At 38.0% G+C, this 23788-nt stretch overlaps 1 protein-coding gene across 4 annotated transcripts in view; it reads right to left on the bottom strand.

Moving 5' to 3' along the window:
* The window catches only part of LOC103468615 (voltage-dependent T-type calcium channel subunit alpha-1I), a 165970-nt gene that overhangs the window by 74036 nt on the left and 68146 nt on the right, over positions 1-23788 (bottom strand). For all 4 annotated transcript variants that reach the window (XM_081609898.1, XM_081609899.1, XM_081609900.1 and 1 more), the window contains exons 3-4: positions 9350-9462; positions 3076-3209 (exon numbers count right to left, since the gene is read on the bottom strand). In XM_081609898.1, the coding sequence (XP_081466024.1) occupies positions 3076-3209; positions 9350-9462 (247 nt within the window). The remainder of the gene's footprint in view (positions 1-3075; positions 3210-9349; positions 9463-23788) is intronic.

Here is a 23788-nt window from a genome sequence, read left to right as displayed (position 1 = left end):
TTACATGGAGGGGGTGTCCTTTGATTTCTTTTAAATTCCATTCAGGTCCACGAAATTAGTTTTTTACCTATACTGAAAAGTATTCTAGTCATTTTTTAAGTACTTAAGTTAATGACATCAGGGAAGGCTTTGTATACATACTTGTGATATGGTCAATGTTGATCTTATATAAGTCTTGCAACATCAGTGCAACTTCCTCTGAAACTTGAGTCTTAACCACTGACTAACATACAAATAATAATATTAATAATAATAAAAAAACTGCCTATCTGGGTCATTAAAATCACTCTTCTACTAACTATAACTTTATTCACCTTCTAAGTTGTTGTTTTTTCAAATAGATATATGAAGACATACAACTGGTTGCACCTAAATCCAAATTGTGTTTTGTTGATTGTTTTACTTGCTATATTTGTTTCCCCTTGTTTCAGCCAGGTAGATAAACCATAAAGGGTGATGCAGAAATTGAGTAAAGAATGATCTCAGCAGTATAGTTAAAAAAAAAATCAGTTGTTTGTGTTTTTTCATACAGCAGAGACAGGGAAGAGTAGGATTTGTGCAGTGGATTTGGGTGATATGAAAAAAGGTAACACGAGACTACACATGTCAATTTGGGTGACAGGCTGCATATTGTCTGGAGTGGGGATGATGAGTCAGATAGACAGAAAGAAAGGCTGCATAAGGTCTATGAAATAGTGAGGTGATGCCTATGGGAAAAAGAGAGAGAAGAAAACGGCAGGGAGCTCATAACAGAATGTCGGCTGCTGTTGGGTCTGGAAATGCCGGACATGCTCTCTAAAATCAGCTAAGGCTCTGAGCTAATGTATTCAGAAGAAAAACAAAGACGAGAGGTGTTCACACAAATCCATACCCAAAATCTACAATTCTAAACTTTTGATGCCGATGCTAAGCCTTAAAAGCACACAGTCGCTGAGAGTCTCTGCACATTCACTGGGGATAAAGTGATTCAGGTCAAATGAAGATGAATGTCCCTCCAGCTACCCTGGTAAGTCTGGAGCTCTGTTGTTGTTTTTCTGCAAATATACCAGGCACTCCTCCAATCTAAACCTCTTTGTCTTTCTCACACATACAGAAAAACACACCTTAAAGGTGAAGCTACTGCTTAGAAAATACAAAATCTCAACCAAAATCTAACCCCAACACTGTTACCCTCCGTCTATAAACAAGCATCTAAAGATATTTATTTTATGACGTGTTCAGGCAGGGCGTGTCTCTGCAGTCCCACACTACTGTGCCAACAGATTGATGTTCTGCATCATGACTAATATACACACCTACCCAGACTTGCTTTATTACCCATGTCTGAGCGTCTCATTTCACTTGGATCAAAGCAGGTGTTTGAGCAGATGTGTTTTCTCTGTGTGTGACTCCATGCATCGGTCTCCCATGGAAACAGCAATTAACTATTGGGAAGAACATGTTAATCTCATGAAAAACATGGTTTGACTATGGACGCCGGTGCTTTTCTGTACAGTGACACTGTGTCGTAATAGAAGCGAAGTGTGTAAGCAGTATTGTGTATACATATATTTTTTTTACATTTAGTCGTTTTGTGACAATTTTTGGCCTATAATGAATGAGTTATTGGTACTTTTTTTCCACAACAGTCAAAATTATCAAACTTTTATGTGTACAAATGCCCAAGTCTTGTGAAAAGGCAATCAGGTCTTCATTGTAACACATGGGAATGAAATTTACCACTGAATGGGTTAGTTCACTTTCCTGTCAATGAATTGTGTAGAATTTGTACGGGCAGTGAGTTGCTCACTTGAAGAGAGCAATTTAGACCATTCAGTTCGGAGAGTCTGGGAGAAATTACCAAAGAGAGGTCAAGCTAATTTCTTCACCGATTAAGGAGAAAATATCAAGCATCTAAAGCAATCCAAACTCAAACTTTATGAGGAGATCGAGGGGAATGTAAAATTCCTTGTAGAGCTGTGTTCAGTTGTGCAAAAGAGTTGTTTATGATTTAACCGTCTGAAAGGTAAACAATATGTTTTTAACTAAAATAAATGTTGCTACCCAGATGCTCAGCTGAAAAAGTTAGAGAAACAACAATTACATGCTAAATTGAGAAAATGTGAAAAAAGAAAAATACAAAATTTTGCATTTGCTTCAACTTTCATTACAATTAGAAAATAATAACAAATAATGAATAACATTTAAACTTGTTCACATTTTGACCCATCACAACCACAAACTTCTTTGTGTTTATTTAGGATTTTCTGTAATCCACAGGCACAACATCACACACATGTGTGATGTTTCTACTTTCTACTGTAAAGTAGAAAATGATATTTTTTGGGAACTTTTTAACCTTTTTCCTCAGACGTAGCATACACGTCACCTCCTCCAGCTTATACAAACTTAGCACATCACAGATGAATTGTTCTTTACTAAACATCTCAAGCTCAGTTAGACTGTATTGTTGTAAGTATTGTTTTTACAAGTTTTGCTGAAAATTCTAATCCAGATTTAGTTTTGGACTTTGGCTGGGTCATTTAGCATATCTTGAATATGCAACCTCTGAGGGGGAGTTTTTTTTTTTTTTTCCATTATTATTTTAGGGGTATTAGAGTAAAGAGGGTTGAATTATTTGTAAGAACTTCCATAGACACTCTGTTATTTCCTTATATATTACAACTATGCACAACTTTTTGTTAGCAAGTCCCAAAAAAGCAACCCAAGAATACTGTCGTATGGCACTATATGGAAAGCAACTAATAGCAGACGGTTACCTATTGTAAATGTAAATGGGTTACTGCAGAATTTGAATCAAACAAATTAAGTCAGCTATAACAATAACATAATATAATTACACTGTGAGCTCTCTCAAGCTCTGTGTCGTCTTGGATTAGCCTTAACCCCCTGCATCCATTAATGAAACAGGTATGGAAGAGTAGATGGATGGATAATAGCATGATAATGACACTCTGGACAAAGATATAATTGGGGAAGGTGTTGAGTCTAACAGACTCACTGTTAGGCCTTTTTTTTTTTTTTTTTTTTTAGGAGCTACGAATGTGATTCTTGCTTCCTGAAACACTTGCTCACCCAGCCATGACGATGAAAAAATCCAGCCTGTTCCAAGTGTCTCCCAAGTAACAGCGACGGCCAAAGATCCCAAGAGCCACCATCTTTACCACCATCTCCAATGCAAAGAAGATGTAGATAAATGCATCGAAGGCCTGCGAAAAGAAATGTAAACAATAATGAGGGAAGTGAAGCAAGACCACACTGACATTTTGATCTTATTCAAGACACTTTAAAACGAAAGTTAGCTATAACTAACTGAGTCACTTAGCTCAAGCTATCAGCAAAAACCAGAATTCTCACATGATTCAGATGCTGATCAATTTTTCTTCTATTTTATATCAGCCTAAACTCTCTAAAACAACCTGTTATTGCTCATTTTGCGCTTTTCAATGGCACATTCACAACTTTCAGTGCACCAGTTTCTCAGAAGCTGCCAGATTTGTCCATTTTTTTTTTCCAGAAGAATCGCTCCATTAATCACAACAGATGTTCATTCAATAATAATAAGAACGAGGTTTGTGTCCTGATGGCTCTCTCTGCTTCTCCTTTGTCAATGGACAACGTTATCTGAGTGGCTACTTTTTTTTTTTTTTTTATGTTAACCAGCAATGAGATTATGATTAGCATCCTAAAGAAAAACAATGAGATCTGAGTTTTCTGTTTGACCTGATCCAAATTATTAAGTAAAAATGAAAACAACAGAGGAATACAAACCAAACGACAAAAGAAGAAAGATGGGGGAAAAAGGATAAACTGAGACAGAAGTGAACATATCCCTATGTTGTCCAGGATGCATTATTATGCTCAGATGACTGGCTTAAGAGCCCATTGTATTTATGGAACAGAATCTTCCATGCGCTTTGCCCTGGGGTGAATGACTGCATTTACTGCCTCGTTACATATTCCTGCACAGCATTATTCAAACTAGTACCACTTGACAAAGTGTTTCTCAAGGCCTGAACATTCAAATGGACCCATTGCTGCTTGGTGAAAAGCAATTTGTCAGCCATCCATACCGAGAGAAATGCATGCAGTGTGTCTCGAATGAGATCATTTTCAAAAGCTGCATTAAAGGGAATGTGGTATTTTTATAGTCCAAATGTGACCATAAATAAACAAAATATGTAAAATAAACTGTTGACAATATGTTCGCCTTTTAGTGTTTATCAAACACAGGTCTTCAATTTGTTCATTTTGCTCATCAGATAGTAGTCAAAAAGTGCAAAGGATGTTATTTTTATTGTCTTCACTGTACAACTAGGATTCACACTAGTAGATTTTTATTTCTATCTAAAATCAATATCACTAAGAGGGGAAGCAGAGAGATTTCAGAGTTTTGTAAAAAAGAAAAGAAAAAAAGAAACAGAAATAGAAATAGAACAGTTCTTCCTTATTGAACACAACATTTCAGCCATTCTTTGATTTGTCTCTTTAGGATGTATAAATCCTCACTGTAATAACTGTGTGACCCCATAAGAACTTAACTTGATGGCAGCACATGACTCACAAAAATCCATATACACAGCAGCTCTGGATCAATAGTACATATGAAAGTTTGCTATGCTGTGGTCACGCATGCACCACATATCATTTTGGAAACTAACTCAGCTATTTTTCCAGAGCTTGGATGCTCCTTTTCATCTCTTACTGCCTATTATTTTATCAAAAGCCAGTTAAAACCCTTTCTGCACAGAGCCAATACAGGCATCCAGGGACCACAGTACTCTAATAGTTTTGTTACTGATTGTCCTACCACAATGTTAACAGCACAGGTAACCTAGTAAGTTGTTTCCTCACCATTTACTGATTTCGACTGAGTGTAGAGTAGTGAACAATAAGACCACGAGCACAAGAATAAAACTCAAAAATCAGTTTTTTTGCAGATCATCTTGTCCTGATAACGTTCTTTTGATAAGCTACAATCCCCTCCTCTTCTCTTCTCCTCTTTGTCTTCCCCATTGCTCATTCAGGGTTAATCCCACAACTTATTTTGCACGACAAAAATATTTAGCAATTATATTGCAGGTTGAAATCTTGAATCTGCCTCCAGTCTCCTTAAATTTGAAGATGTTTTTGCTTTTGGGAGTCTGATGCATCAAATGAATACACGGATCACTAAGAGCAAGGGGGCCTGATCACAGAGTTTACTGACGTGAAGACTGCGGACTGCCAGTGGCAGCTACTCCACGAGATTTGTTTTGTTACAGCCAGAGCAGCGGAAAAACGCCGTGAGCATAGAACCGGTGCTGCAAAGGTGTTGCAGCAAATCACATGGAGAACTTCCCACTCATAGGTTTCATTCTTGGCATATTGTGTCCAGTTCCACTTCAGATTCTTGGATGACCAGTCACGCTGCTGTGTGACGGCCATACATTACGGATACAATCCCACTACAGCTACTAAGTCGTGCTATGCTGCAGGTCCTGGAACTGCTGCTACCTATAGATAATTAACTTTTATGACTGTCCGGTGGAAGTTTTGTGTAAACTGTGAGGAAACGCTTTGACTCTATAAAGCAGGGGTGTCAAACTCATTTTGGTTTTGGGCCAAATCCAGACCATGAATGCTCTTAAAGGGCCAATTGTGCCAGAATGTATTCACAAAACTTGTTCACAAATCGTTAACATATCAATGAATTTTTTCAAGGATCAATGGATCTTTAAAATTAAATAATATTATTGAACATCTTTTCAGCTCCTCCAGGATTTCTTGATTCTTTTTGTGATTTTTTGCAATAAAAATCAAAGTGTTCGTGGAACTAATTTGTAAATATTTGCGCTTATTTATGACGGTAATTGCGACTTTTTATTACTCTCTGTTTAGATCATGGACTATAATCTGACATCAGTTAAAGCTGATGCAGCTGTTTAGTACAGGTAAGAACGTTTTTGACAATTTTTGAGAAACATCTGCAATAAACTCCCAATTATGTATTGGCACAAAAAAGTGCAGGGATTTGTTGATTTTGCATACATTTCCACAATAATTCTCAAGAAACTGGAGGGACTGATTGATCTAATTTTGCAGTAAACTGATAAATACTGCATTGATTTGATTGAGTAATATAATATTTAATCACACTTAGGGTTTAGTCTGGTATCTAGAGGGCCACATAAAGAAGCTACAGTGGGCCACATTTGGCCCACGAGCCTTGAGTTTCACACATGTGCTGTAAAGCATATAAATCGATGATACATTTGCAAGACTGGGCAAAGAAATCCAATTTCTGAAGATTTTAATGAAGTGCTGTTTTAGTTGGTGTGAGACATGCAGTTGAAAAAGGCTAGAATATGGAAAAGAGGAACATACATTGACACTCATATCCATTCAGTAATGATAAACAGCAAAAGAAAAGGGAAAAAAAGAAAAGAAAAGTTTGCTTCTGTAAAACAACTTAAATTCTAAGCATTTATCCACAGTGCAACTTTTGAAAAATCCTTTTTCTTGTGGAGGAACACACAGTAAATAAGCTCCTTTCCATACCAGTAAGAATGATATACAGATTTAGGATATATTAAAAGTTCAAATATAAGCCAGCACACATTTTCTGCAAATGGGCAAGCAAGCGTGCGAACACAGCTAAAAAAAAGACAATGAGATGGATTATCTCATTATCAACCCGTAACTCGGACCTGGCAGAATTCTATCGGGAAGGCGAGAAGTCTGGCCTACATGCTGCTTAAATGATGTTGTGATAAATAATGCAGCCTGCACGCTTCATATGTAATCTGACAGTGGATGCAACAGTCAGATTCCCATCTCATGCTGCTTTGAGAGGAAGGGGAATGAATTCATCATTGTTATTTGTCACCAGCGCCGGCGTTCTCTTCAGTCACCCTATCAGGTTCCATCATCTGCATGATTTGTAAAGAGGTTGAGGGCGTCTTGCAATGGATCCTTTCAAGATGTGATGTATGAGCTGGTGTGGAAGCTGCTTTATATGCCGTCATTGTGCCACTTATTTGCCAAGAGGAAAGGACGTAGTAAGTGGGTCATCAAGATTGTGATGGTGAATGATTTAAAAATGATGTTGTGTGTGTCTTACTTGATGTGATACTGACAAAATTACCAGAGGTACCCGGAGGATAAACGTTCACTTAATACTCAGATAGGGCAAGAAAAGAGATATCTGGAAAAGTTATCCAATCAGAAGATGAATGGCATTTGAAAAGTTAATGCATCTTAAAATGCAGTAATTGTAATCAGAGTAACTACATTTATATATGAAAAAAAATGACAATTTGGAGAAAAACTTAAGCTTCGAATTAAATGTTAATACTCTCGTCTAAGTTGGAAATGTAAATTTGGTTTTTTGTTTTCTACAAATAGATATTTGCTAAGCTTTTTTTAAAATAGCTTTTTATTTTCTCTATTTTCCCAAAAAAACTTTTTAAAGAATTAAAAAAGACACAATGATTGTCTTGACCTGGTTGCTTGAGTTTTGGTATATCTTCTGAAAGTGTGGTGGAGATTGCAGTCTATAATCCCAGTTACATCATTTAGGGAAAATTTTACAAAAAAGGTGGAAAAACTTTGATTTATTGTGATCTTGGGGGTGTGAAATAATAAAAAAAATATATATGTATATATATATTTTCTTCTTAAACAGACTGATCAGAAAAAGGATTATAAAGTGTGCAAGAAAACAATATCTCACCCCTATTTCAGAAATGACTTTATACTGCCAGAAAGAAAGAAGAAAAACTTTATCTTTCACCTATATTCCCATAAATTTCTTAAAAAGTCACACAAATGAAAACTGCGGGAAACAGGAAGAATCTTCTATCCTGGTGGTCGGGGTCAATTCATTTGCTGCAAATCCCAAAGTGGCTTTACACATTTAGAGTTAATTTGACTTTCCTGTAGCACCAACACATAGTAAATCATTTTCACAGTAATTATGAAAATTGATCCATCAATCCATGTCCTATTTAAGCGTATTGACTGAAGACTACACCTCCACCAGGCTTTCAGCTAGATGAGGTCTTTGACTTTAACTTGTCCATATCTCAATCAAGACCTTGTGAATTAAATGTGACTTCTTCATGCTGGGTTAACAGAATTTGCAGAGGGCCAGAGACACATTTTAGGGCCGTGTTTACTATCTCGGCTCTGTCACAAAAATCCTTCCAGTTGCCATTAAGCAGCTATCAGAACAGGACCCCTACCTGGGGAGGCAGTGTGCTTGTTACAGAGTAAAACATGAACATAGTGTTTGGTGGAGGGGGGAATGGGAGCAAAAGGAGTAAACTAAATATACTAACAATACTGTTTCGATGCAGGTCACAGCAGAAAGGTTTTTAGTTCCATAAAAAAAACCATTTGAGGCAGAATTAGGTCGTCTGTGTCGCCACTGAAATTGAGCCTTCAGTGAAAAACAATTACAATCCCAGAGGTACACACTGATTCCGCCGCCAGCTGGCAATAACACATTGTCCGCCTAAGCCCAACATGGCTTACTGATACAATGGCAGAATATCAGGAATTTGAAGAAAAAAAAAAAAAAAGGAATAATGACACAACTTTGAATATGCACTCTATTTTATATATATGTCCCATAGGAATTAATAGAAACCTGTTGGTTACTTTGACTGCCATTAACACTTTTTACATATCTAGTGATGTAAACAAGCAATAATGAAGCAAATATAAAAGGAAAGCCACAATGAGAATGAGATTAACTGATTCCCATTATGTGTGCGATTATAATTAAGAAGTTAGCCAGCTGCATTATTTCACTACAGCTGTTAATATCTGGGATCTACGGAGCATAGGAAGTGTCAGGTGTTGAAAAAAAAAAAACAGTTTGGGGAAATCTGTTGCTTTAAATTAGCTAACATTCAGCACAGATGCTACCAGACTTTATTCTGTCTGATAAAAAGCAATGGAGTTTATTATAATGGCTTAGATTAGATTAGGAAAAGCCTGCAGGTAAATCTGGATCTCAAGTGAATGTTCTCAAATGCCACTTGTGCCATTTGAGAATCTCCACAAAACACTCTCTCAAAAGTGGTTCCTCCTCTCAACAGGTGACAAAAAAAAAGCAGAATGCCGCTCTGCAAGACTTTATTAACACAAACAAAGCCCCCGTTCCCTCCTCAGAGGATGGAGAAAATATAAACATTCCAGGAGGGGGAAAAAAAATAAAAAATGTATCTGAAGTGTGTTTTTCCATCACAGCTTGAAGGATGTCAACAAGAAGCGGAGTGCGTTTTCTGTAATTGGATGTTTTGTTCTACGTCTCCCTCAGTGTGATTACACGTCGTCACTCACACACAAAGGTCCGCCTCACCTGGAGTATCTGACAGCGGTCCGAGGTGCAGTCGATGTTCTCGCAGGGCTGGTACATGCCAAGCGTCACGCAGTTGAGCAGGATCACCATGATGCTAATCCTCTCGAACCACGTGCTGACATAGCTGGAGTTAAGGAGCGTGGCAGGAGAGGCAAACGTGTGCAACATGCAACAAACATTTCAGTTTGTCCTGGAGGGGTAAAACACAAGGTTGAGTTAGAGTCGGGCAATTAAATCTGAAAACCTTCCTCTAAAAATCCATAATGTAATATAATATACCTTCTCCTTTATTTTGTACAAAGAAGATTGTTCAAAAAAAAGAAAGAAAGAATGTGTATTTCTTTATCCGTAATGTATACAGTGCACCATTTTACTGAACATGATGTATAATCAAATGTCGCAGGTCAAACTGAGATTCTCACTGCATGATAAACTTTAACCTTGACTAAACCACTACAGACATGACACTCCTGGCTAACCAGGTGGAGCTTTATAGCAGAGCTGCCTTACAGTTCAATTTGTTAATTTGATAAATTAGGGAAAAATGTTTTGTAAAAACCTTGTTTTATTCAGCTGACTGTCCGATGAAGCTTCAGGTAGGGGAGGGGCAGCATTGCGTTACTCAATGTTCAACAGAGTCAAAAGCACCAGTCATCTTATTACTTCCTCTCACTTCTCACGAAAAGTCCTTTTTATCTTTACATATTTTTAAAGTACTTGATAATGGTAAGCAGGACTTGCCTAACATTTCTGCACTATTGTATTTTCCTTAAAATGAAACCTGTCAAAATGATTTGCATTCCTTATGACTTGTTTATGTGAATTTATTACAAAATACAGATATTTTAAGAATTATTAATGCATATTTGACTACGCAGGTATTTCACAAGTCACACCAAATGATTTAAAACATATTTAAATATTTTAAAAAATCAGTGTCATCCTTTATTGCTTGTCTTATTCCTTTTCTTTTTCTGAGTTACTTTCTCAGCTACTTTAATTCTATTTTCATTCTTGTTTAAATGCATGCTTTATTCCATTCTATTTTATTTCATTCTGTTCTATTCTAGGGACTATCCTGCTTAAAGGTAACTACAGATGCAGGACCTGCAAGTGCAGCAGATGATTTCTGGAAGCCTCAACACAAAATAACTTTGTTAAGTTTATGAAATGAAATGTCTCCACGTGATACATGCATTTATTATGCATACATAAGGAGAGACAGATGTGTATGAATTATAATCACCATAATCCACTTTAAAACTCTCCCAGGTTTCAGCTCTTTTAATTTTTAGCTTCCAGCTGTTGGTTCTTTGCAGCATCACCAAAAATCTGCAATTTTGGTGACGCTCAGTGTCCATTAGACACTGAGGACAGTTTTTTTTTTCCCTTGCAATTTAGGTCATTAGAACCACAGACACAAACACACGCATAGTGAAAACATTTTGACCCTTTATCCTTGCACTTGGTTGTTAAAAGAATGTTTATTTTTGAGGGGACTTTTTTCTGGTAATATGTCTGGACCTTGCTCTCTATTCTTTCTCCTCTGCATCATTTCAGTTTTATCTTTGCCACTTTCCTCTGGACTAACAGAGAAATGAGAATACAAAATTATCTGGACAATATGTTCCATAAAATGTCTGTCTGCCTTCTTGTTCATGTTTTCTTATCTAACAACCAATAGCTTCCTTTTAAATAAGTGTCCTTAATTCCCTTTAGGTTACTTTTTTTTTTTTCCTGTTCGTCTCTCGAAATGACTTCTATTTTCCCGGCTCACAGCATTTCACCCTTTTCCTTTTTCTACTTCCATTTTCTATTATTTCCAAGGAAATGATGGACAATTTTGCCCTCATGGCACAAAACAAAACTGTTCAGAATACATTATACTTCAACAGGCAATGAAAAATCAGTCACTGAAAATGTATGTGCATTTTTAAATAGATGTTTAGCACCAGTACACCGTTACCCAAGGCCTTGCCCTGAGGTTTTATGTTTATAAATCCTCAACCAAGAGCAAGCACAAAAACACACCAAAGATATGTGAAACCCGATGCCTTCAGAACAAGTACTCATTCCTCTTAAGCTTCAAAATTGAACACTTACACACACAGTAGGCGAGTTGGACCCTGAACTGCCTCTGCAGTGGCTCTGAATATTTTGCAGCAGGGCCGGGTAAAACGCACATTCTTCCTCTCCTTTTTCTTACACCTCTCACACCTGAACGTGATCCCCACTTCCACCTTATTAAACCTCACGGTATCTGCTCTGACATGTGAAGTGACTCAGCACTGGTTTGAGTTCACTTTCTTTGTCATAATGACCCCGGACCTTTCCCTCCCCGGGGAGCGAGGCAGCATGCGTCTGACTCACACCCAGAAGATTCCACAGCGCTGCAGCCGATGCGCGGCCATGTCCCCTCTCCCTCCCTCGCCGTGCCGGGCCGGCGCTCGCCGACTTTGACGCCGGTGATTTGCAGAGAAATAAAGAAAGAAAGCGATGCCTGTGAGGTTCAGTTTTTAATTAGTGCGGTCTGTGTGAAGCTACCGAGTTCAAACTGTTTCCCACTCGGAAACTTATCCGTGCGAAACCGAAGATGTGTGTGTGTGTTTTTCTGTCTTTAGCATGACATCTCCCCCCTCCCGCCCCCTCTCTCCATGCCATCTTATCTTCTTCTTAGGACACCGACGGGGCCTCCTCTCTGTCTTCATTCACTTATCATCTTTTCTCTTCTCTTCTTCTCCACGTCTCCACCTATTCCTACGCCTGTCTCTCTGCGTCAGTACACATTTTGTCAGACACTTGCCCTTCTCTTTAAACCTATTTTTTTTCTGTATGGAGCTTTCTGACCTTATCAAGCTCACCCTCTCGCTTTTTGACAAAACATTTCAAAATCCCGGCTTTTTGTCTCTGGTTCTTTCTGTTTACCTCTGTGATGAACTCCAGGGGATTCGTTTTCATGCCTCAAGAATGCAGGGAAGCATTGTAGAGAAAAGTAATAATAATTTGAGTCAAAAGCATTGGGCTGTTTGCACAAAACTAATTTATTACCTGAATGAATTTCTTCCTGAAGTGTATTGTGTTTCTTACTGGATGTGGGTGTTGTGATGGACTCAGGTCTGATCATTCAGACACACTAAGACGATAACAAAGCCGGCCTTCTATCGACTGCAGATCATTTCTAGGATCAAAGGTCTAAATGCCCCAACAGGACCCAAACATAAGCAGCATTTAGTTTCTCCAATGAACTTAGCAAAGTTCCAGATATCTACAAAAATGCTGAAGCACTGAGTTCCTTTTAAATCAAAGTTAAAATCCATTTGTTTCGAGGTGCATTTGATTAATTACTGGAACACCGTAAGCCGAAGTATGTTTTTCAACCTGTCATCATTTTCCTTTATTTTGCAGTTGCAATATAATGTTTTTGCTCGTTTGTTGTTTTATTTTATTTTTTTTCTTTAATCATGTAAAACTCTTTGAATTGCCTTGTGCTGCACAAATAAATAGCTTTGCCTCGCCCAACTCAAGCATCAAAACCCTTCACCGGATTGAGAGCTAATAATTTAGATGACCTGTAAAATGTTTCACCGGCTGAAATATTATGGCTTCTAAAAGTCTTTGGAAACCCAATTTATGGGTTTATGTTTAAGACTTTTTCTCAAATATTTGATGCAAACAACTAGTTGTTAAATAGTGAATTAAAACAGAAAAGAAACAGTCTAAAACCTTTCTCTTGAACGTTTTCAATACTCAACGCTGACATCTCTTAAAACTGTTTTTATTAAAATTGCCGTGTGTTCAGAAGCATTTTTTGGCAGCCCATGGTTACATCCCTTCCTAAGATGTTTATCGGACAATATACACTGTCAGATTTGAATGTGAAGGGTTTTCACGATGGGAAAAGCTTGTTTGAAGTCATGCTTCTTTAATAAATTTAAGTTCAGACTTAAAAAAAACTTAATTTATAATGCTAAATCTGTAAGGAAGTAAATCCATTTTTAAGAGCATTGAACACACAGCAACAAGGCAAAGATGTACCTGAAGGAGAACAGAGTTCCCCATGCTTCAGACCTACCAACGCTCATGATTCATAAAATCTCACATTTGATGCGGGTCACTTAGATCAGCATCACCAGTTCAGCATCTGACCAAGTATAAAATATGGTCACATTATCGCTCTCTGGTGTGATTCTGGAGAAAGCTTGTCTGCAGCTGACGTCATCAAACAGCTTATATCAGATGAGTAAAATATTGTAAAATATTTCTTGTAAAACGTTTAAGCGTGACATGAACAGAAAGTCTTTGGATCTGAATCGTCAGGAACGATTCGAATTTCATGCTCTGATATCACTAACAGTGAAAAGCGTTGTGCTGAGAAAAAAACTCATCCCGCAACAGAACGATTTCTGTTTCAGTGAAATTAAATTATTTGTTTATAACAATACAGTCACAAACCCTATTCACGACACAAAATGTCACTTTACAAATGAAAGTTAAAACAACAAGGACAAAAGCATCAGAATCAGAAGGAGAAAGCAGCTTAACAGGTGGGTTGTAATCTGGATTTAAACAGGGAAAGAATATCAACGCTCCAGATGTCTGGTGGGAGGAGGTTTCAAAGTTTGGGAGCAGAGCAGCAGAAAGCTCTGCTCCTCCTGGTGCTGAGGCAAGCAGAGGGAACAGCAAAGTGGATACATGTGTTGCGTTGATAAAAATTTGCACACTGAGTCGTATTATTAATGTCAGACATAGAAGAAAGGGATTTAGCAGGAAGAACACCCTGACTCTTAACCTGGGGAGAGGGAAAGACTTTGGAGCCGTCGATGGAAAGAGGAAAAACTATGGGAAATGTACTGTAATTGTTCATAGAGGTTATTTTGAATTAAATAGGAGTGGATTTTTAATAGCAACTCTTCCTTAAAAATATTGCAAATTAAAGGCAAACTGGAAATGTAGCAGTAGTTACTGTAGACATTAGGATCTGATCCTGTCTTTTCAGGATATGAGTAATAACATCGGTCTTATTCTGGTAAAAGGGGTTAAGTGGATTTACTATGTCCTCATTTTATCTAACAGAGCAGGATACACTTCTGAAAGCCACATTCTTCTTATGCTGAAAGCATTTCCAGTATTCAACACAAGCCAGTTTGAAATCCTGACACATTTGGGAAACATTCTCATTGAAAACATAAAAATGTTTGCACACTATGTACTGTAATTTCAGTGAAGTTTACTAAATAAGGCACATGAACCTGAGACAACCAGGCCTAATCTAACCTGCTAAAGTGCAAAAATGTGATTTACAGTTTAGCAAAAATAAAAACAGACGAGTGCTAAAAGCATTCTGTCTGCAGTCCTACTCCTGCAGCATTGGCAGAAGAAAAAGTAGTTTGCATAAATGTTAAAATATTAAGTAAAATTGTGATACATTTTTAAAACATATAGTCTGCATCTGCTCCTACGGGGCTACATCCAGGGCATCATAATGAGAGCATTTGGATGCATTAAACAGAAACGAGAACGCTTTTGCTTAATGCCACGTCGGCACGACTCAAAGTCAGGCCTTTCAGACGCCGTTCTGCGCTCTCATGTCTCTGCAGCCGTGTACAGTATCCGAGTCCATGCACTTGTACATGCGTTCCTGCGAATCCCCTCGGGATCAGTCCCATTGAAACTGAATTAAAATGACATCTAGCTTCTCACTGTGGCGCTGAAGCCTGTCCCTGCCTCTTCTCCTAATGAGAACTCAGCATGATGGGTCACACGCTGTTACACATATTCACACATGCTCGCATGTCGTCCCAGCACACACCAGGACTTGTGGCTGTCTCTTTCTTAAAACAAAACAAAACAAAAAAAAACACCCAACAACAGACAGGCATGGACTCATCCACTGACGTTTTTCAAGGACGGCTGCGGTTCCATCAAACGGGTAAATTTCATCAAATATATTTTTTTGTCACTTCATAAAGAGCTACGGCGGCAACGTGGACGACAACTTCAGCAAAATGTGCATGGCTCGTTGAAGAGAGTCCCAGCTGCTGGAGGAAGGAGCCGTCGCTGCAGTTTGGTGTCGTCTCTGCTGACCGATGTTTAGGCTGATGCAGACGGTAGCTGGCCCTCTGTTGACATCAAATACTTTATGGCTACTGTGTTTTGCCCTTGCCTCTCTCCTTGTCACTCTCTTATCTGCATTCCCCCTAAGTAATGCGCGAGTAAGGCGGGTTGCCAAGGAGCTCCCCACCTGCCTAATTCACCTCACGTCGCTCGTTTTATCCCCCTTAATTTTCTAGTGTCTTGTTGGAAAGTTGATCAGCGCGTCTTCCTGTGTGGCAGAGCAGCTGCTTCCCTGGATCTTGGCTTGATGCTGATGTTGCTCTGTCCGTCCTTCTTTAGAGCCTGCCAGCTTTTTTTTTTTAATCTCTTCAGTTTTGTGTTAAGTCCTCGCTCTTCTTCTCTGTTTGTGTCACGATTTAACCTTTCCATCAACTGCAAACCCTCATATACTAATAACAAGAAAGTTGCAAACCAAAAGAAAATTGCATGTTCAGTGTTACTGGATCTGTGCGTCCAGCTGTGCAAGTGCTTACAGTTAACCTTTAATAATGACAGGAGGCTATGCTCACACTGTTCACAACAAAGCCCTTCCCTCTGCATTACAGTGGGGTAAAAGCTCCCCTGCTAAACTAGCTCCATCCTAAAAGCTTGAAGCAAAGGTCCTGTAAGTGCTGCTATGCTTGTCTCAGCAAATGCAATGTTCACATTTCCATTCTTTTTTTCGAAAAGTTTCCCTAAGAGGACAAACCCACATTACCCCGCTTGCTATCAAAACACCATTAGACATTTGATGGATTCAATTTTTGCATACTTACACAAGCACTAAAATTTATCTTTACTTAATAACATGTTGGCAGTCTATAGGAACAGACCTTATTGAAGCTAAAAGTGCTGCAGTAAACACATTTGATTCCAAATCGGCCTTATTTCTTGCAGCAAAAAAAACTAACTTATTTCGTTAACAGCTCAATCGGGATTTGGGGCTGGCTACAACGGATGACGTTAATGTTATTCAAAACAAAATGTTATCTAAGTCCAAGGATCTAAACAAAAAGATAAAGACAGAATGAGTTTTACTGAACAATATGTAGAACAAGCTGCAGTACCTAAAATGTAGTAGTTTTGTAAGTATCTTAATTACTGCGTCATGAGAATTTGTCCAGCTCTTTTTTTAATTGCTTTCTAAATGTTGACTGAAAGTTTGGAACTTTAAATATTTTCAAAAGTCACGACCCTGCAGTTCTTACCCAACGAGGCGACTCCTCAAGACCGACTCCCACCAAACTATTCATGAAATGCTTCAAAACCACAAACTAACATCACAGTAATGTTGTCATTATTACGGTAAGATCACAAGGGTTTAAATTTAAATCAAAAACCTTTACGCAGAACATTAAGGCACACATTTGTTCTGTGTTTTCTTACATACCAGTCTGGAATTCAACACAAAACCATTGAATCATAATTGTAACTGAGAGAGTCTGGTATTGCACAGCAGCCTCAGATTTTTCTTTTTATCTAATACAACTATGCGCATAGAGAACGTGGTGAAAGTTGCAGGTATAAAATATTTGCTAGCACTTCTGCTGGTCTGAAGCTTGTTAGGCCAGTGGCACATATGGTGCTGTGAAATATTTATTTGTGAACAAGTTCTATTGGTGTTTGTAGTTAGCAAAAAAAAAAAAAAAGAAAAAAAAAAGGGCAAATTCCATTATTTTCTGACTTGCAACTATTGCTTGATTGACTGCATGAAGTAATTAATATGAACAAATATTAAAATCTTTAAAAATAAATAAATAAACAAACGCAATAAACTTTTGACTCTCACTTCGTACAAGGTGCAGAGATGATTAACAATAACACTCTAGATGAAAACATAGTTTGGAAGACAGCGCCTGAGTTCTGTTTTGGCAAGGGCAAATGTAATTCAAAAGGAAAGGAAAACACTCAGGAGAGAGGCCTCGTTACAGAAAACAAGAAAGAGTAATTTAATAATTAACCCTGTGATCTGTTTAGTGCTTGCACAACTGCAACAAAAGCACAGCATGAAGTGCTAATGCCCAAAGTACTGAGACAAATGACACGCTAGCGTATGAAAACAAGGACAGACTCAAACTCCCAGACTAACCTTGCACTTTTTAGTATTTTCACCACATCTCAAAACAAGCCTTTAACCAAAGCCACGGGAGCAGACATGTTTTATGAATTACAGGGTCATAAGACATTGGAAAAGGTTACCTGCTCTAAAAAGTTCTGTTGGCAAAGACACACAATCCACTGAATGTAGTAATTCATGCCTTTTGTTAAACACCATTAAACATTTAGAGCACCGGAAGAAAACTGATTCACTGTGAACAGGAATATAGGAAAACCTGTAGGCAGACATGGAGACTGTTTAAGATCGAGGTTTGATGCATTTTGTGTTTTTTTTATATATATATACAAGTGATTCGGTTCAACCGTGTCGGTGTGTAAACAATTCTCTCTAAGTCATTCCATCATTTTTATGATCTCTGGCCTGCTTTGCTTTTTTTTTCTCCCAAACTGCTTTAATGAATCTTTCATGCCTTCAGCTGTTTGCACTGTGGTTGTTCTTCTACCTCTGAGGATTCAATATTTAGCCTCTTCCTTCAAGGAAGACTGGGCGCAATAATGAGCAGCTTTAATCTGCAAAGAAATTGTGAACTTACAAAAAGTAATTTGGTGTAAAATACTCATACTTCTTGAAGATTTATAATTTATCATGTTAGAATCGTTAAAAAATATATTATTTTATTGCAGACTGTTTTGGAATACAAAAAGACTATTTTCCTGTTACCTTTTTATTTCAGCTTGATGCTTTTCAATTCAAAGTGAATTACATTTAAAATATTTTTTAACATGTTATACTGTAGACAAAGTTATTACAATGCAAAAGGGTTTTGTGCTTTTCATATTTTAAAAATGAAAATGTTTAAAAAAGGTATAAAAATCTCATAAATATGGCGTGCATTTCTATTTTGATACCTATAAACATATCAATTACCTAATTAGTTAATAGAACCCATTCATAAGTATTGACTTGGATTGTAGGAGTTGTAGCATATTTTAAAATCATTGTATCCTAGCGCTTCACATGATGTGCTACTTGGTGTTGCTATTTTACGTAAAACTCCATTAACACTCCCTAAACTTTGTGGTTGTACAGTTGAAGATGTATGAATACTTTCACAAGGAACTGCGTAAAATATAAACCTAAAAGATTATTATTGTATAATTGTTCTAGTTCCATACCAGCAACTTCTGCTGGGTGACGTCGCTATATTAAAATACAATATTTCATGTCATGATGACAATAGGAAAGCTTAGTTTCCATGGAACAATAATAATAATAATAATAATACAAAAAAAAATCTAATATTATGATAGTTCGAAAATGAAATGATGCCATTTCCAAAGGGATTAGCTCCTTTTCCATGCTGCTGGTAATTGTGTTTAAATTTCTACTTTTGTGCAGCATGTGCATTTACAGACATACGAGGATTACATTTTCCATCCGGTTTATGAAAGCTCGTGGTCTCTGCGCGGCTGCTTGTGCGCGCGTGTGTGTTGTCTCTCCCCTCATATCAGCTGTGCACAGCAGGTGCCGTGCTCCAGTACATTGCTGCTCCTAGTGAAGCAGAATGTATTGCAGATACCATGGGAAATATAAGCTGATGCATTCTGTGCCCGTCTGCCCTGCGTGTGCGAGTGAGGAAGAGGAAGCCAGATAGAGGAAGAACATGACTCAGGAAGATAGAGGGGGAGGTGGGAGAAAGACAGGCAGAGGGATACCAGCGTAAACCCGGAGTGTGCAAGGGAACAATCCGATTGTGGTAGAAATGAGCTCAGAATTTTGAAAGAGGCAGAGATGATAAAGACTAAAGCATTTCCAGGGTGTGGTAAACCAGACAGCGTCGCTTGCTGCGTATGCACGGCTCGATTCGAATTCGATACTGAGTCAGACAGCTGGAAACATAAGGAAAGGAGAGCGAGGGGATGATAAAGAAATGTGATGACAGGACTGTGCTGCCAACATCTCCAGGGACCTCTCAGACTGTGATCTGACAAGCGACCATCCTCAGCAACCCTCAGCTTCCCTCCTGCCACCTGTCCTTCTGTCTGTTAGTCATTCTCAAGAAAAGAAAAAAAAAACATAAATATACATGTCCTTGTGAGAAAGTTATGTTGTGAATAATAAATTACGGGTTTTGAAGAAATCCTTGTGAAAAACCTGCGGCTTGGGCCTCAAAACTCAAGAGCATTTTGAACCTCTTTAGTTTTTCATAACAACTCGACTGATCTCGTGCGGCGGTGCCATCTGCTCTGTGATCTCTCCACCACTTCCCCACCTCCTTACAGCTGCTGTGACATGAAGTGAATGTCACAGGAGCAGCTCTGGACATTGTCCGCTTGTGCTGTGAAACATGACTCTGAGAGACGCGAGGACTGAGAAGGAAAAACAAAAAAACAGCATCAGCGCTCTTGGCATTGATGAAACTAATGTTAATGTTGCAGATATCTCTGATAATTGGATCTGATCTCAACGTTTTAATGTCCCCTTGAACAACCTTCTTTTCTTATTTCCTCTTTATCATCCGACTCATTTATCCTCTACCTCTGGAAGAACGAAAAAAAAAAGTTCTCAGAGGGATACGAAGGGATGTTTGAGTCACAAGGTGTGCTTAAACTCTACTTTTTATGTGCGTTCCTTTAAGCTACGACTGGCACATCATGTGCAGATCAACTTTCTCTTTCTGAGCTGCCAATTCCGATTTGGTCTGATTACGATTTTTTTTTTCTCTCTAAAAGACGAGGGTATATAAAAGAGAAAAATAATTATTATTTTGACCTCTTTTAATCCAACAGAAAATCATTAATTGTAAAACTATGTTAATTTTTGTGTCAGAGTCCCTGAACTTTAGCTGATTTTAAGAATTGTAAAAAAAAAAAGTGACTTAAAAGATGAAGCTTGTTGAGTCATTTATGAACCAAATCTAGAGTTCTTACTTTTGATGCATTTATTGCATAGAGGAAAAATTCATCTGAATTTCAGTCGGTATTTGGTTTGTTAATTACAAATTACTGCAGATCAAATCGCTAGTCAACTGACTGATGTCATCTCAGATGTTTCACATAATTACTCCAAATTTTCTTATTATGAACAGTATACAGTGGACACCAATGTCTTAGCAATGTGCAGGGGAATTGCTAAAATACACCAGTAACAGAGGTTTGTGTGTTTTAGCTGGGATCTATAGCTGCTATATTGATCCTCTCTAGAAAAGCTTAGAACTGCCAATGTCAATAATTTTCAGCTTCCCAATGTCGCATTGTCATTTTACTATTTTAGATATGCCTCATGACAACGTCCTCCAAAACGCTAATTTTCAGTGAATAATTCTGATTCACGTTCCACATCTGTGACAACATGAATAATCAGAAACTGAACTGCAACCAGATGGGAGACAAATGTTGAGTCAATAAAAAACATAAATAGGCTGAAAAGTTAATGTACAGAATATGTTTCATATCACACTAAAATAGAAATCTTAAAAAAAAAAGGCCAGTAGTAGGATTTTCTTTTGCAGAATAGGGCACTAGAAGCTCAAGAGCCTTTAACCTCTTTTCATCCTAACATATTTAGCAATCCTATTGATCTGACAGAAGGAGTCCTTTGACATTGCTTTTCCAAAGAACCAGACTCTGTGATTTTAGATGAAGACAGAACCGTTTTCTCATGAACAAAGGGAATATTCTGGATAATTATAAGACTTAGGCTGAATCCCATTTCACCTCATGCAACCTCAATCTTATCCCTAATCTGTGGAAATCCTATGAGTACGGAAGACTGGAGGCAGTAAAACGGGATCCAGACTTTAAAATCTGAGATGTTTTTGTCATAAACATATTTAAGTAATTTGCAAGGCACACTTGCAAAACATCTTCTTGTATTGAGCCAGACCTGTGGAGCTCCACAGTTCTCTTTTAGGTTATTTCATAGTATTTTTCAAGGAAATGCACATGGAGTCTGTCTGCTGAAATTATCTTTAGAATACTGCAGTTAAAATAAACTTTTTTAATGTTTAGAAAACAAAGACAACCAGTGATGAAAAAGGTGATCATCGGCTGCAAAACTTTACTCACAAATAATGTAAAATGTAACGTCATTTTTGATGAAAGGCGTTTTGCATCTTTTTAAATACCAATTCAGAAAGAAATTAACGATGCTGTAGCGATCCAGATGGTGCAACGTGAAATAATGTGTTTGCGGCGAGTGCCGGTTGGTTTGTGTCACAGTCTTTCAGAGAACGATCGATTCCACGATACCATCCACCGCCTCAGTAAGTGTTTGCAACAGTGTGGTTGATCTGTGCAAAGAACACAGTCCTGACTCTGAACAGACAGAGGACTGACAGAGATCAGAGAGAGGAGATGGGGATGAAGTGGATCAAGTTGAGAGGAGAGCTGTAAGCCTTAGTCTCTCTCATCTCTTCATCCATATTTCAACATGGGTCTAATGGGCTGACATGATCTTTGTTACAAACACAGAGGGGAGGAAAAAAGGATTGAGGGCTCAAAGGAAGGAAACGAGACCAGATGGGCTCTAGCAGCGATTAAAGAGGTTGAGTTTTTACAGTTTTCTTAAGGTTTTATACGTTAAGAATGTAAACTCCAACAGCTTCATGGTTTGGAGTTGGATGCTGTGAACTACAATGTGGACAGTCCTATTTGTTTTAGCTACACAGGCTAATTTGCTTGCTCTTTAAACCTCACAGACTTGAACCGTCAGATTTTCCTCTCCTCTTTTCGCCCTTCCCCTTCTGGCAATCGATTTCTCCGTGATTTGGTGTGGCTCCCTGAGCACGTGGCTCTAATTGTGACCGTATCCCTGAGCTTCACAGGTGTTTCATGAAACCAGAGCAAACAAGCTGGGAGAGGCACAGCCGACGAACGAGGTGATGCGGAGTAGAGAAACGCTGAAAACCAAAAGGGTTATTAATTCAGTGATCCACTTTTTTTCCCCGAGGCTCATTGTACAGCAAAGAGGTGAAGGGGTGTGACCTGCTCTTATGCTCCTCAGGTAATTTCACTATTTGTCAACAGAGTTGTCTCCTCAAACAAAGTTTTTGTGTGTTGAATTTCACTTGTCATGCCTAATATCCATTAATATAAATTAACTGTAACTTAGCTATTGCTTAAGTTTGCATACGCTACTGAGGGGGACAGATGTTATGCTAGTTTGAGGCTTTCAGCCATTTTTGCACTGTTTTATCAGAGTGAAATGATAATGCATCAGACCAATGCAATTACACATAATTTACAACAAACTATTAAGACAAACCCATTAATATTTGGATAATTGTATCTTAGTGAATTGCAGAGAAACCACCAGCTCTATGCAGCAATGAGAAACATCCTCCATAAAATCTCCCTATGGACAGAATTAAGTGTCTAAAATGTAATTATGCCTATGTTACGTGCATGAATGATAAACCTATGTAGTGAAAAGCAGACAGATTGTATATGCATAGTCACATATGTATATGTATCCAAGATTGCACTATAAGTACTGAACAGTGGTAGCTAACACAAACTGCTCCCTTAGTTCAATCTGTGAGTACATCTGAACTCATAATGAAGTAACAGTGAATTGTTGTGACAGCTCATTTCCTGTCCTTGTCTCACTAGTCCCAAACACTAAAGCGTGGAGTTCCACCTTCCTTATTAAAATTTAGCAGCTCAAATATGTAGAGTCACTGACAGCTGACACGACTGACAGATTAAACCCCTTCTTTATGCTTCGTACATTTTTGAATGAAATCCTTAAATCCAGAGGGGGAAAAAATATACCATTAAAGCAGCTTTGCTTTGGAGTCATGGAATTAGATATCCTTTTTTCGAGACATGTCACAAGTTAACATTGGAGGTTTTTGAAGTTCTATTTAGCATGTGATCCGTTTTTAATACTTCTATTGCTGATTTTTTATGTTTTTTTTTACCTCCAACAAGTACTGTCCTTGCCTTTTTATAGTATCCATGGAAATGCCCTATTGCTATCACTCAGATTACATCAAATATAAGTGAAATATTTATTCCTGAAGCTAAAACCCAGTACACTGAAATAATAGCTAGATACCACAAAACAGATGCTATACATTATGCATCCAATCACTGCTTTCTGTCTCTTAAGGGCTTTTTTTTTTCTCTTGTGAACCTACAATCTTCTCTACATCGATCTATTTAAAGAATTTTCTAACTTCTGAGACAGGAAACAAACTCATGATAACTTCTTTTTCTTTTATCATTTAATTGGTTTTCAAGACCTCTTGCTGACCTCCATCTTCTCTGTCTCAGCATCTGATT

This window comes from Poecilia reticulata, chromosome 8 (genome assembly GCF_904066995.2).
Source record: "Poecilia reticulata chromosome 8, P_reticulata-male-v2, whole genome shotgun sequence".
In the NCBI taxonomy this organism is placed as follows: domain Eukaryota; kingdom Metazoa; phylum Chordata; class Actinopteri; order Cyprinodontiformes; family Poeciliidae; genus Poecilia; species Poecilia reticulata.
Note: the sequence above shows the minus strand (reverse complement) of the source record. Positions and strands in the feature narration are given on the sequence as shown.